General features: G+C 45.3%; 1 protein-coding gene across 1 annotated transcript in view; it reads right to left on the bottom strand.

Annotated features, from left to right (window-relative positions):
• Positions 1-356: 356 nt before the first annotated feature.
• LOC117460650 (IgGFc-binding protein) overlaps positions 357-15,169 on the bottom strand; it is a 39,429-nt gene continuing 24,616 nt past the window's right edge. Inside the window, exons 28-48 of the mRNA XM_071206056.1 lie at positions 13,532-14,697; positions 12,311-12,663; positions 11,575-12,148; positions 10,874-11,472; positions 9,850-10,417; positions 9,338-9,603; positions 8,897-9,235; positions 8,157-8,730; positions 7,819-8,018; positions 7,335-7,476; positions 6,397-6,722; positions 5,732-6,317; positions 5,025-5,623; positions 4,206-4,773; positions 3,507-4,105; positions 2,844-3,411; positions 2,561-2,760; positions 2,026-2,406; positions 1,633-1,919; positions 727-777; positions 357-616 (exon numbers count right to left, since the gene is read on the bottom strand). Coding sequence (XP_071062157.1) covers positions 768-777; positions 1,633-1,919; positions 2,026-2,406; positions 2,561-2,760; positions 2,844-3,411; positions 3,507-4,105; positions 4,206-4,773; positions 5,025-5,623; positions 5,732-6,317; positions 6,397-6,722; positions 7,335-7,476; positions 7,819-8,018; positions 8,157-8,730; positions 8,897-9,235; positions 9,338-9,603; positions 9,850-10,417; positions 10,874-11,472; positions 11,575-12,148; positions 12,311-12,663; positions 13,532-14,697 — 8,905 coding nt within the window. The 3' untranslated portion in view covers positions 357-616; positions 727-767. The remainder of the gene's footprint in view (positions 617-726; positions 778-1,632; positions 1,920-2,025; positions 2,407-2,560; positions 2,761-2,843; positions 3,412-3,506; positions 4,106-4,205; positions 4,774-5,024; positions 5,624-5,731; positions 6,318-6,396; positions 6,723-7,334; positions 7,477-7,818; positions 8,019-8,156; positions 8,731-8,896; positions 9,236-9,337; positions 9,604-9,849; positions 10,418-10,873; positions 11,473-11,574; positions 12,149-12,310; positions 12,664-13,531; positions 14,698-15,169) is intronic.

The raw sequence follows: 15,169 nt of genomic DNA, 5'->3' as shown, positions 1-15,169 counted from the left end.
TGGAGTAACTAACAGCTAGTGCTCGAGACTAGAGGCTAGTGCTATTTCACTGTCAGTGAGATAAAGTTTTCTCTCAGCTATATGAGAACTGACTCCCCAAGGTCTCTCCCACACCAAGCTGCCAGATTCTCCTCTCCTCGTGTAACAAACACATAGCTATGAAGCAAGCAGGCCCTGTCTCAATCTGGTGAACACACACACCATGAAACCAGGTGGTTATCAGTCTTTAATTTTCCAAAAACATAGTCAAGTATGTATTTTGAATTGAGACAAGTACACAAAACTCACACAGTGTAATGAAAATGTATTTATTGGTTGTTCCAGTAAGAAAACACATTGTAAAATAAAAATGTTCAAACAAGGCAAGGACAGTTTAACAAGACAGTTGCTCCAGGTTGTTCCATGGAAAATAGATGCTATCATTTTCTCTTCCGCTAGATGGAGATGTTGGTCAGGATTGAGCAAAAATGCTCTAAACCAAAGTGAACAATAGAGGAGCAGACGACCAGTAAACAACCACTATCATTTCATGAATCAAAAGGAAGTAGTGAAGTATGGTGAGTAAAAACCAGCTTAAAACAAGAAACCTTTGCCAAATAACTTCAAATTCTTCATCCTGTTCAATGTGGGGTAGAAAGCATGGATGTAAGCCACAGGGTTATAGCTGTTTCCTTCACGAGGAAACATCAGTTCATCCTTTTGAGGGGAAATAACATCAGTTTTTACCTGTATAGCAGATGCTTTCCACCACCGCAGAACCAACCTCTCTACAGACCACTGAAATGAAACAGAAAATAATTGCAGCGGAAGGGCACCAGAGAAAATAAAGTCAGGTTCACCCGGGCACAACAGAGATTACAAGCAACACATTAGAGCATTGTATTTCTTAAGGCATTATGCAGACACTCAGGGCATTGTTTGTGTTGTTTGGTGGTGATGAGAAAATGCAAACCAAAAGACAACTATGTAGAAGGTAAAAAGGAAGGGGGACGCACAAAACTCAATTCTCTTAGGGTTTGACTTGAGGCTAGAGCACAGAACTATAGACGAGGGCTCAAATTAATATTGTACCCAGATGAGTCTTAAGTGTCCTTGGATGACAAGCAGTGATTGGATTGCAAGCTTGGTAGCTTTTGATGGCCATGCCTGTCAGCCTCACCTGCTTTTTAATCAGTAATTACCATAGGGGTTTCTCTGGCATTTCTTAATTAAATTGGACCAAATGCAATTAAAAACCACACTCTCATTCCTTTAAAAGGGCTCTGTGGAGTCCTTGTTTGGTTCTTGCTGTTAAGAGAATAAGCGGCTGAATAGTCATAGCACCCTACCATCTCTCGCTGATCTGTGCTTGATTGTTTCAGTGGTCAAATTAGGTTTGCTGTTTGCATAATAAAGGGCAAGAAAGAGTTCAAGATTGAAAACTTCCACTCTAACTAGAATTGAAGGTTAAAAGCGTAGAGGAAAAGTTGTTACCTTATTAAAACAATTAAAGTTAATGTTGGGAGTTGGGGAACAATGTAATGAGAGCATGGAGTGAGGAAGATCATTATCCTAGGAGTAAATGCAGCAATGTATTTTTGCCCATTATATTTACACAGAGGAAATGTTACAGTATGCCTTTCAAATACTCACCATCTAGAAAAGTCCCCGGCGCTCCAGGAGCCAACAACAACAGACACATCAGTGGTGATTTTCCCATCTGCAGTTCTCATATCATCTTTGGAGTTGTTGTTGTAGTTGCCACAGGCGCCGCACATTTTACCAGACAGGCTACTGTCAATAATGACTGTGACCTCCTTTGAAAGTGAGTAGGTGAGCCGTACAGCAGATGGCTTCTCAATGATCACAGTCTTCTCTGAGATGTGGACAGATATGTCACTCGTCACTTTGCTGGGAAGAGACATTTTCCTGCCATTTACCTGGATGACATGAGGGATGGGAAAACAACAAAGTGAGATAAAAAAAAAGTGTTCTACACCAAAACTACTTTTCTGGTTAAACTATTATCCTTCCTACTCTTCTCACCCAGGTCACATGTTGGCTGTTAACTGTGACAACCGTTTCCTTAAAGAACACATACAAGGTGGCGACAGTGGGAGATGCACCCTTGCTACAGACCCTGACGTCCACAACCACGCGGAACCACATCTTGTCGGTCTCGTTGCACAGAGACGCCACTTCAAATGCCCCTTGAGCTCCTATCGCTCCAGACATGCCATCAAAGGAGGTGAGGAGGCCAACTTGGCTGACGCTGCAGTGGCCCTGTTTGACGTGGCAGCCCCTTACGCCTTCTCTTACATCACACACCTCTCCACTGGCACAGGTCAGCTTCTCACAGTTCACCACCCCAGAGGCCTGGCACACACACTTGGACGTACAGGCTTTGTCCACATCTGCTTGGCCCACCTGGAAACATACATTGTGTAAGTAATCTTCCAGGTTGATGAATATAATGTTGTCTCTGTTGTTCATGTGTATTTGCTATGACAAAATGGAAACTAACTTTCAAGTGTGTGGGAGTTATGATGTATGACAAAGTCAAATCTCAGTACAGTTTTACCGTTAGATATCTTCCATTGTGCACACATCCACAGTTGTCCAAGGGAACACATTGCATGCCATCGAAAACAAAGCTGGCGTCACATTGGCATCCTTCAAAGCAGCTTTCAGAACAAGTAAACGGGTAAATAAAGCTGGCACAGGCCCCACCACAGGTGTCGGCACACACCTCATAGTGACTGTTTGCAGGGCAGGAAGCAGCTACAAGAGAAGAAGACATTTGTAAGACTTTGTTTGAGCACCTGAAATAGAAAACAACAAAAATAGTGTTTAGTGTAACTCACGGCAGAAGGAGCTGCTTCTCCACGGCTGGATTTGAACTCCTTCGCTCTGGCAGGCCAAAGCGTAGGCCTGGACACTGTTGCATAGATTATCTTTGTTGCCATCCACAGCACAAACATCAAAAACGCAATTAGACACATATGCCGCTGGGTCAATCTGACTGTGGCAGGCTTTAAAAGGACCATTAGGTGCACTCATAAAGCCACAGGAGTCCGATTTTCCATACAATGTGGCCTTGGCCTGCTCACATACTGGACACTGGCCTCCACAGCCCCCACACACATTGCCTGGCATGTCCACCACCCACGACTTCCCAAAGTCATCAACGCTGTTTGTTTTTCTGCCACCGGGAAGTCTGAAGTCATCACCATTGTTCTTGTTGTAGTTGCCGCAAAGACCACACATCTTTCCCTGGTACGAAGAAGGCATAATCACCTCAACATAATAGACAGTGTCATACAGGACTGTCAGTCCAAAGTCTGTGCGGATTATTATGTTGCGACCCTCCTGAGTGACTCTGAGACGCCCATTGTCCAGGTAGAGAGGAAGGTTTAGGATTTCGTCATCCACCTGGGCAGAGGGAGGAGGAACAAATGATCAAGAGGACATAAATACACATGCAAACCTTTTACCACATGCGTTTTAGATTAAGTTATCGAACTCACAGTTACTTTCCATGGCACTTTCTGTTGGATGTAAATGACATAACCGTAGACTGCCACTGCAATAGACTTGGTAACGGCCACTTTTCCATTTCCATACTTCTCATTCCCCTGTGTTACGCTGAATGGCGTCAGCCGGCCTTTGTCATCGTCACACACCTTGGCCAACATGTAGACACAGGTACCCTGGAAATCAAACCTCTTTCCATCAAAGGAAATGTAATGAGGGTCTCCGGATGCCACACACTTGCCCTGCCCATCAGGGTGGCAGCCTTTCATTCCGTTTACAAGCTTACAGGTCTCCCCTGCACGACACTTAGCCTTTTGGCAAGACACAGCGCTGTTCTCTCCACAGACGCATTGCTCCACACACTCTGTTTCGGGGTAGAAAACGTCTCCTTTCCTGTAGTACTGGCCATCGTAGGAGCAGCCACAGTCTCTCACGGGCACACAGGTATCCCCACTCTGCAGGTAGCCTTCGTCACACTCGCAGGCCTCTGAGCAGGCCCTGTGGCAGGTGGTGAGGGAGGTTAAACTGGCACAGGTGACAGGGCAGCCCGTGGCATACAGGGTGTAATGGCTGTTAGCTGGACACACCATTGCTGTGGGAAAGGTGGGGGGAGAAATGAACAGGGTAAAAGATAAAAGAGATACTTTTTAAAATAAGAGATTGAAAATATGAAAACACATTGTCAAACTCACGACAGAAGGCATCTGTTCTCCAGGAGCGGATGGTGATTCCTTGGCTCTGACAGGCAGAGACATAGACTCCCACAGCATCACAAACTGAGCCTTGGTGGCCATGGTACTGACAGGCATCATACACACAGTCCTCCAGGTAAGGAGCAGGCTCTATACTACTGTGACAATCTCTGAAAGGCCCTGCCAGATCAGCGATTATGCCACAGTATTTCTGGGCTTGGTACTTTTTCCTGTGGGAGTCGGAGCAGGCCTGGCACCATGCCCCCTGGCAGACTGATGAGCAGCCTGGCACCAGGGCCACCTGCCAGCTCTCCCCCAGCTCAGCTCCGTCTTTGCTGGTCTGGCCGTTCCGCATGGTCAGGTCATCCTGAGCTTTGCCATTGTAGTTGCCGCACAGGCCACAGACTGCACCCTGGTAGTTGCTGGGCAGAGAAACGCTCACTCGGCCCCTCCAGTCAAAGGTCACGGTGATACCAGCATCTGTTTCCACTACAGCTGTCCCGCCACTAAGAAACACGACCAGCTCATTATTGTAATCTAATGGTAACGAAGCAAGCTGCCCATTGAGCTGAAGAGGGAGAGAGACATATTTTTAGGAGATTATAGATTTAATAATTCTGCCGCCTTTGCTAATCCATTCTAATGTGCAGTTAAATCTTAGTTTAATTAAGGCTGCCTGGATCAACATTTTAATATGCAATTAAATATATATGCAGACGGTATGTCAGAATTAGCAGAATGACAATAATATCTGTTCATTTGAAGAGGCTCTGAGTATCATATGCTTGACAATATCCGTACCTCCAAATCTGTACTCACCAGCACTTTGTGGGGGTATTCTCTGCTGATGGTGAGGGTGATGCCATATATGGAGAATGTGACAGTCCTTGTGTAGGACACAGCCTTGCTTCCCCGGTGGTCGTTCTGCACAGTCACCTTGAACGGCACGAGCCCCTGCTGCTGCGAGCACAGTCCGACCAGCTGATAAACACATGTGCCCTGGAAGTCAAACCGGCGGCCATCAAAAGTCCGGTAGTGCGGGTCGCCTGAGGCTGTGCATGTGGCGTGACTGATGGGCCGGCAGGTCCGCTCTCCATCCACTACAGTGCACATCTCCTGGGCAGAGCAGGAAGCCTCATGGCAAGTCACCATGCCCAGGGTCGTATCACACTCACATAGGCGACCGCATGCCTCATCAGCCCAAAAGTGCTGCCCTGGCTTGTAATAACGGCCCTGATAGGAGCAACCACAACTTTTAGCAGGCACACAGACGCCAGCGCTGAGGACGTAACCCTTATCACAGACACAGGCCTCCACACAGGCACCAGGGCAGGGTGACTTCTGATCAGGGAATGGGCAGGATGGCTGGCATGGGCTGGTACAGATGTCATAGTGGCTGTGACGCTGACAGCTCATTGCTAGATAGGAATATAATTATAAAAGGCATAAACCAAATATGAAAATCTTAAATAATTGATTGGAGTTTCCGAATAATATGTGCAAATGAGATGCTCGTAAATACTCACGGCAGCCAAACTTTCTCCTCCAGTCCTTGATAATGATTCCTTCCCCACGACACTGCTGACTGTATGAGGCCAAAGCCTGGCACAGCATCTTTTTGTCTCCCTTATTCAAACACATATCATACACACAGTTGTTCATGAAGGCCTGAGGGTCCAATTTTCCATGACATGGCTTGAACACATTATTGGTCTTGGCTTTAAGGCCCCCACAGAAAGCCCCAGACTCATAGAGCTTTTTCTGGTTGCTGTCACATGTAGGACAGTCTTTCTCACACGTGTCCCAGCAGGGATCCTTCTCGTCCTGCTCTGGTGTTTGCCAGCTCTTGCCCCAATCTTTCACTGAAGAGACAGCTTTGCCGGCTGGATTCTGGAGCTCATCACCGTTGTTACCGTTGAAGTTGCCACACAGACCACAGACACTGGCGTAGTAGCTGCTGGGAAGCTTGATGACCAGCTTCCAGTTCCAGTCGTAGGAGACGGACAAGCCAAAGTCTGTCTCCACCACTGCAGTGTGACCACGCTGAGACACTGACACCTCGCCCTGTCCCTCGCCCAGCTGTACAGGAAGGTTCAGCTGCTCCCCGTCCACCTGAAGGGAATTGATCACAACAAATTATGCACACACTGAAATACCACAAATCAAATGCATCAGAAGAATAAAATCTTACCGTGACCCGACCAACTCGGTTCTTGCGGAGAGTGATGTTGTACCCATACACAGAAACATCAACCTCCCTGACAAAAGAAACTGCAGTGTTTCCACGATTATCATTCCTCTCAGTGACTGAGAATGGCACTAGACCATCCAGGTTCCCGCAGGTCTTGGAGATGACGTACTTGCAGGTGCCTTGGAAGTTAAAGTTAAAACCATCAAATGTGTGGTAGTGGGGGTCCCCCCAAGCCCAGCATGTGCCTGTGTACTCTGGGACGCACACAGCTTCACTCTTCTCAACACGACACTTCTCTTTGACTCGACAGGCATCTTTGCAGGGATCTACACAAGATAAAAGCAATGTGAAATTAATGTTAAACTGAAAGGGTATTACTCAGTTTAAACGTCGCCTATCATACTCTTTTTCATCAATATATTATAGTTCTCAGTTATATACAAAATATGTCTCTGAAGTGTTTGGTTGAAATACCAAACAGATCATGTATTGTAGCCTCCCATAATCCCCTCTGTTTCAGCCCTGTTTCAAAAGTGCTGATTCTCTGTCTGTTACTTCAGATGAAAATAAGGAGCCACTCCCCACGTCCCTCTGAGAGATATTTGGTTAAAAAGAACACAATGGTGCTCTAGGGGGAGATTCAGGTGATAAAGTGGGGGGGGTGTTACCTTGGTTGGTGATTGGCTAATGGTTACACAAGCCAAAAAAATCGTTATGACATCACTAAGTGGCCAAAATCTGATCAGCTCATTTTCAGAGAGGTTTTTATATAAATGGATCAGGACAAAAAGAGAGAGAATCTTTTTTCCTGAACCATTCAGAATCTCTTCACACAGAGGGGACACATAACAAAAATAGAAATAAATAAAATAATGATTTTGCATAATGGGTGACCTTTAAAGTTAAAGATTAGTAAATGTAAAGAGTGTGCGTCTTGCCTGTGTTGTAGCATGCCCTGATTCCTTTCTTGACCATGCATTTGGTGCTTTGGGGGCAGGAATGTTTTTCACAGACGATGCCTGTCTCTGGATTGCAGGTGCACTTTGTGTTACAGTCTTCTTCATACACCACTTCACCAGGCTGGAGACATGGAGCAGGTTCATTACACAGGGGGAAATAATTCACAGAATAAATGAAGAGAGAAGTCCACATTATTTCATTCTTATTCCATCTTATCAACCCTGCCACAAATGTAGACAATCTGCTAATTAAGTCTCTGGAGAAACACTCCGTTCGCAGATTTAAGATCAGACTGGCTCATGTCCAGCACTGTGGGAAAAAGCAAATGCAGCAAAATTGCCATGTCAGCATGAATGCTGCCATCGGTATTTGCTCAAGCCACTTTGGCACTAAAAAGCTATAATTTGTATATTGCTCTATTTTGAAAGGCCTCTCTTTTATAAACAGACATAGGTTTTCTACCTTGTACGATCTTCCATTGTCATAGCAGCCACACTCTGTCTCTTGAACACACGCATGTCCATTGAATAAGAAGCCAGCATCACATTCACAGCCCTCTGTACAGCTGCTGGAGCACTGGGCAATCTCTGTGAGGTCTGCGCAGGATGCAGAGCAGGCGTCGGCACACACCTCATAGTGACTGTTGGCCGGGCATTTCATGGCTGAAATTAATTAGCACACGGAAGAGAAAGCATGGATTGAAAAGGAACCTGTTAAAATATTAAATAAATACAGCAATTACACTATAGCTCCAGAAAATAAGAGAACAAACTAAATAGTGAATGTATTTTTATACTAACGACAGAAGGAAGGCGTCCTCCAGTTTTTGACGTCCACGCCTGCCATGTGACAGTTGAAGGCATAGGCTGCTATGCTGTTACAAAGCACCTTCCCATCCCCGTTGGAGGCACACACATCAAACACACAGTCAGCAAAGTATGGCTGTGGGTCCAGTTTACTGTGGCAGGCTGCAAAAGGGCCGTTGGCGGCTGTAACAATGCCGCAGTAAGTGGACTTTGAAAACACTGCCTTGCGAGCCGGGTCACATACAGGACAGTTTTTCCCTTTGCAGCCATTCTCACACACCACATTAGGGATGGTGACCTTCCATGACTTTCCAAACACATTCACATTGTTGGAGGGCTTACGGTTCGGCATTTGGAAGTCATCTTTTTGCTCACCGTTGAAGTTGCCACACAGGCCACAGACCTTAGCACGATAGTTCCCAGGCACTGTGACAGTCACGTGATAGACCAGATCATAAGTGACAATCAGTCCGAAATCTGTTGCAATAACATACCGCAAGCCTTCCTGATAGACCAGCACTGCTCCGTCATTAAGATTCACAGGGAGGTAGTTAAACACCCCATTTACCTAAAAGAAGAAAGTGCTTTTTTAAATTAAATCAAAACTTCTGATGAGAAGAATATCTAAATATATTTGTCAAGCTTGTTTTACTCTCAACCATCTGCCACCTGTAAACTGCATTTCAGATATGGAGCTTCTTTTTTCAAATAAAAGAACCAGTGTTGTTTCTCACCAGGACTCCAAACATGTTGTTCCTCATGATGAGAGTGAAGCCGTAGACATCCACAGCTACCAGCTTGGTGACAGCCACCATTTTGTTCATAATCTTGTTCCATCGCTCGTTCTCCACCTGCACAGAGAAGGCCTCCAGGTGGGTGCCTTCCAGCCCGCAGCTCTTGGAGAGTGTATAGGTGCAGGTGCCCTGGAAATTGAATGTTCGCCCATCAAAAGAGTGGTAATGGGGGTCACCAGAGGCGTGGCACACACCCTTACCAACAGGATGACATTGTTGCACGCCATCCTCCACTTTACACTTCTCATTAGGGCCACATGTGAACTTCTTACACACAACCTAAAAAGAACAGTTGAGAAAAATGAGTATTAAATACATTTCCATCCTGCAAATGAACACTGATCAGTATCAAGTTATTATTAATCACATTGCATCCATTACCTCATCATCTTGTGTGCACTTGCACTCCTCCTGACACTGCCCATTGGGATAAAAAACTTGGCCGATGCGGTAGTAGCGGTCATCGTAGACGCAGCCGCACTGTGAGAAGGGAACACAGCGATCTCCACTGAGGATGTACCCTTCATCACAGGAGCAGCCCTCCGCACATTGAGCCTCGCAGCCCTGCGGAGGGATCAGACTCTGGCAAGAGGCCGGACAGCCGGGTGCACACACTTCATAGTGGCTGTGGACTGGACATTTCACCGCTGTACACAAGCGACATAAAAGACAATATAAATGTTCTTTATCATTTAACAGAGACAAGTACAATTACATACTCAAAATACAAGCAGTAAATACAAAGCAATATAAAGGCTCAGGAAAGGAAGAAACATATAAGGATGTGTAGAGAGAGAAGTTGAAATTAAAATGTTTTCAATATTACTGTTATACACTGTTACAATAAATAATGCTCACTTGGCTTTCATCATTAAAATGAATGCATGTCTCACCACAGTAATGAATGGATCTCCATCTGTACATCTTGGCCCCCACAGCTTGGCAGGCAGATGTGTATGATGTAATAGCCTGACACAGCACATCCTTTCTGCCCTCATACAAGCAAACATCATAAACACAGTCTTCAAAGTAGCCAGCTGGGTCCACTTTGGCATGGCAGTCGCGGAACGGTCCTTTGGGGTCTCTCAACAAACCGCAGAAATCGCCTTTTTCATATTGAACCTTCTGGGTAATGTCACAACTCGGACACACCCCTTTACAGCCGTCTACGCATCCTGGGATCTCTGCCACTCGCCAGCTGACGCCAAAATCTGCTGGTAGGACAGGTTTATCACCGTTCTTTGGGGTCAGATCATCCTGAGGTTTGCCGTTGTAGTTGCCACAGAGGCCGCAAACGGCTCCCATGTAGTTGCTTGGCAGCGTTACAAACACAGCACCATACCAGTTAAAGGAAACTTTGAGGCCAAAGTTTGTTTTGACCACAGCAGACCAGCCGCTCTTAAACACAGATACACGTCCATCATCCAGAGTGACAGGCAGGTTGACCAGCTCCTTATTCACCTGGAAAGAAACAGTGCAATGTAGGGTTAATAGAGGTCATCTGAACTGATAAAACTGATTATTTTAGGATTACTTCAAAATCAAATGAATCATTTGATAAAATTGACACAGCCACAATATGTTAAGGCACAAACTATATACTGTGTGTATTCTCAAACATGCGGGATGTGCTTCTCATCTGTTAATAATATTGATCATTACAAAAAGGTTTCATAGTAAAAATTGTCATATTTTGTAGACAAAATCAAAGATGTAATTAAGTCATTTTTACAATTATATTATAATACATTTGCAGTTTTTCAAATGTAGTCTGGGAGGATTATAGTACATTTTTTATAATCCAATAAAGTAATTATGCTTACATGTAATCTGTTCCTACCCATAACTGATGTTTATTTGTATTTGTATAAATATTAGAAACAACTTTTCATATACACAAAATGATGTAGATCTTACCATAATCAGGCCCTTGTGTGTCTTTGTAATGACAATGCTGAGGGAGTGCACCTTGATCTCCACTAACTTTGTGTATGAGACCACCCTGTGGCCCCGGTGATCATTCTGCACCAGCACTTCAAAGGGCACCAACTCTGGGTCCTTGGAGCAGAGTGCAGCCAGTTGGTACACACATGTGCCCTGGAAGTCAAACTTCTTGTTGTCAAAGGTCACGTAATGGGGGTCGCCTGTAGCCTGGCAGGTGCTGTGGGAGACTGCCTGGCACTCTCTGATGCCACCCACCACCTGGCACTGCTGCCCTGCCCTGCAGCCTTTATCCTGGCACTCAACGCGTCTGCTTCCAGCAACGCATTTACACCTCCGCAGACAGCCCTGGTCGGCCCAGAATGACTCCCCAGCAGGGATATTTCGACCCTCATAGCTACAACCACACCTAGCAGCAGGAACACACTGACCTCCGCTCAAAAGAAAGCCTGTGTTACAGGTGCAGATCTCCACACAGGGCCGTTTGCATTTGGAGGAAGTATTTGGGTCAGAACAGGTTGCAGGACAGGCGTTGCCGCAGAGCTCGTAGTGGCTGTTTGCTGGACATTTAGCAGCTTGAGAGGGAGACAAAATGTAAAGTATAAGATTAATCCTAGGAGCAAAAGCAAAAAACACAGTTTGTTTATTTGAAGATCCATTAAGTTAGAATGACTTACTACATCGTGCCATCTTCCTCCAATCTTGAACCTGGATCCCAGCAATCTGGCAGGCTTCAGTGTAAGCCTCCAGTGTCCTGCAGAGGAAGTGTCGGAGGCCGCCTCCCATGCATACATCATATTTACAGTTCTCCAGGTATGCTTGTGGGTCAATGACGGCATGACATTTGCTGAATGGCCCATTTATTATCAGTGTGATGAGCCCACAAAACATGTCACCCCCCCAGATCTTCATCAGGCTGTTTTCACAGCGCTCACACCCACCCACACAGTCATCTCTGCACACAGCACCTTTCACCGGCACCTTCCAGCTACTCCCAAAGGCCACAGCCCCCCCCGCCTGGGTACCGGAGGGTGTGGTGAAGTCATCATTGGGGTTATCATTGAAGTTGCCACAGAGACCACAAGTCTTACCGGCGTAACTGCTGGACAGAGTGACCCCAAGATTGTGTTCCCAGTCGTAACGGACAGTCAGGCCAAAATCAGTCTCGATAACCACAGAGCGACCGCTCTGAATCATCGTCAGCTTGTCTTCCTTTAAGGTTATTGGCAAACTCCACAAACTGTTGTCAATCTGCACAGAAGAAAATATCTTAAATTCTGAAGTCATAATTTATTAATACCACATAAATAATTTAAACAAATATTCATCATCAATTTAAGTCCAAATTATATTTAAAATATGTATATTTGAAAAATAACAATCTTTTACTTTGACAGAAACAGGAAGCCTTACCCTCACACGACCCGTCTCAGACCTAACGACTGTGATGATGACGCCATAAACCTTCACTGTCACCACGGCGACATACGACACCCTGAGGCTTCCTCTGTTCTCATTCTGGGCGAGGACCTCAAAGTCTGGGAGATGGTCATCCTTTCCACAGTTTTTAGCAATAACATATGTGCAGGTACCCATGAAGTCGAAGTGTCGCCCGTCGAAGGTGCGGTAGTGAGGATCCCCCGTGGCCCAGCAGGTGCCAGGCTTCCTTTCCACGGCCTTGGGAACACAGGAGGGAAACCCGCCCTTCACTTCACACACCTCATTGGCACTGCAGGTGATACTGCTGCAGGAAAGAGATCCACTTCCTGGAAAACCATAATTAGTCAACAATTACCCACAACATTACAGTTAAAGAGTAAGGCAAAATATGCACTAAGTATTTTGTACATTATACCAATATCTGTTTTTAAATTATTCTATATAGCAGTGGTTCCCAACCTGGGGGGGGGGGGCGCCAAAAATCGCAGGGGGTGCGCCAGGCCTCAGATGATTTGAGGCCTAATATCATATATATATATATATATATCTTTTTTTAACCTATAATTGTTACACAATACATGATTGTCGCTACTGTAAAAGCCTTGTGTCTACATGACAATAAAGTATAACAAATAATTGATTAATTTCAATATACATTCAAGTTAGTAGCTAATAAAGACATAAAGACAGAAATTAATAATTGTTTCTATAATAATAATATAATTTAATAGAAATGTTTCTTCTGCGCGTAAGGTGTCCAAACCGGGCTGGTCTGGATAAGTGCATTTTTAAAACATGGTCATTGTCCATGCCGGTTTCAGTTGGATTATTTGTCACAGTTGCTCCGATCAGATCGGTCTCCTCCATTTTGTAGATTATTTACGACTTTTGAATCCACATAAACACATGGGCAAAATCCGGTTTACTTTGAGCATGTGTTTTAAACAGTTTAATCCCTTTGTGAATTGTTTCCACTTGCGCCGTCCTTTAATTTCTTCATACAGCGGGCCAAATTAATTAATCCTGAGTCCAATAACCATCAAAGTCACTCCAATAGTGCTCCTTAATTACGTGTGTGTGTGTGTGTGTGTGTGTGTGTGTGTAGGGGGGCGCGCAACTTCCAACAGGAGTAATTTGGGGGGGCTCTCGGGGAAAAAGGTTGGGAACCCCTGCTATATAGTATGTTCACCTTACCTGGCTGTATACATTGTCCTTGGGTACCATAACCATTCATCTGGCTGACTCCTATACTATAGAGAGCAAAGCGGGAACCAGAGCTGGACACAGTGTGTTTATTGTTGCCGGGGATTTGTTGGTAGGACATCTCCGCCCAAGAGAAATCTGTCCCTGTAACCTTCTTCCACTCGACATTATGTGGCAGGTTTTTACCATCAATACGCAGCTCTGACATCGCACTGGTCCGTGCAACTATCAGGGCTTTGTTTTCAAAGCCCTCTAGAGCCTCGAGTGAGTAAGAGGAGCAGAAGTGGTCGTTGGACAAGATGGCCATCAGGAAAGGGTCGTAGTAAAGGAGCCAGCTCCGTGTGACACCGTTGAAGAGCATGAGGACTTGGATCCCATGATCGGCCTGAATGGACAGGGTTTCAGGATTGGAGGAGTGGATCTCTACTGTTTGCCCCCTGACCAAAGTAAAAACTTTTTTATTGTTTCCGTGGTGGACAGTGGCTTGGGTGGGCTGCGAGGCCTGGAGGAAGACGCTGTCAAATTGTCTCTGGAAGGTCAGGGGAGGCACAATGAAGCTTGATCCCCATCTGCTAACTGGCAGGAGCTGCTCATAAACATGGTTACATTTGGAAAAGCGCCATGTGCAAGTGTGACCCGTGACAACAGCAACAGGGTGCTGGGAGGCAACTCTGGTACCAGAAAGTTCATGAACACTCTGGAGCTGCACGCTCTCATACGGCTGGAGATCTATCACCATTCGGCTGCCACTCCCATAGACACGACCTTCGAACCTGATGGTGCCGCGTGGGAAAATCTCCAACTTATTGCTCTCTTTTCCATTTGTCACAGAGAACTCTTTATAGGAGCCATAGGAGGACGAAGCAGGTGTAAAGATGAAATATTCAGTACCCCATTCAGTGGTGGGATACACAACAGAGGTGTCTGCTGTGTACTGCTTGGAGTTAATTGAGGTTACAGATACATCTGCTGAGGCCTCTATGCGCACTGTGTTGGGAGACCTCTTGCTGCCGTACATCTCCACACCAGTAGGGAGACTGATGGTCACCCTTTCTCCAGCATTTAGAGTTTTCTCTTGCTTGAAGTTTAAGGGAGGCACTTTCACTGTCACTTTAGCATTGGCCTGAACGGCAGTGATGTATAGCTGATAATGGGGACTGTCATAGTTGGGAGCATAATTCAGCATGAATGACAAGGCAAACTCCCTCCCTGCCCCTCCAGCATTAGAGGGACCTGAGAGAAGGGAGAAGAGCAGGGAAACAAACTTAAAAAACACGTCAAAAGACAACTTATTTTCACGTAACCTAAAATGAAGTAGTCAGGTACAAAACTGCCTTCACAGATCTCGCATGTGAAGAAAACATGTCAAAGAAGCATTAGGACATGAATGAGACTATTTGTGTCAAGGCAATCAAAGGCTTCACAGACTGGCAATACAAAACTTCGCTTGAGATCGCATGCACAGTACAAAGAAACACTATGACACCTGAGAGAAAGTGTCTAAAAAACACCTTCATTTCAAAGTTAAAAAAGCAGGAATGAATGCTATTCTATAATTGATGGATTGCTTCTTTCCTTGATAACCATTGTGAGAGATTTAGACTGAGGAATAGTCACTTAACTGCTTCT

Source organism: Pseudochaenichthys georgianus, chromosome 16 (genome assembly GCF_902827115.2).
Source record: "Pseudochaenichthys georgianus chromosome 16, fPseGeo1.2, whole genome shotgun sequence".
NCBI classification, from domain to species: Eukaryota; Metazoa; Chordata; class Actinopteri; order Perciformes; family Channichthyidae; genus Pseudochaenichthys; species Pseudochaenichthys georgianus.
The sequence above is the reverse complement of the archived record's forward strand: the minus strand, read 5'-3'. Positions and strand labels throughout refer to the sequence as shown.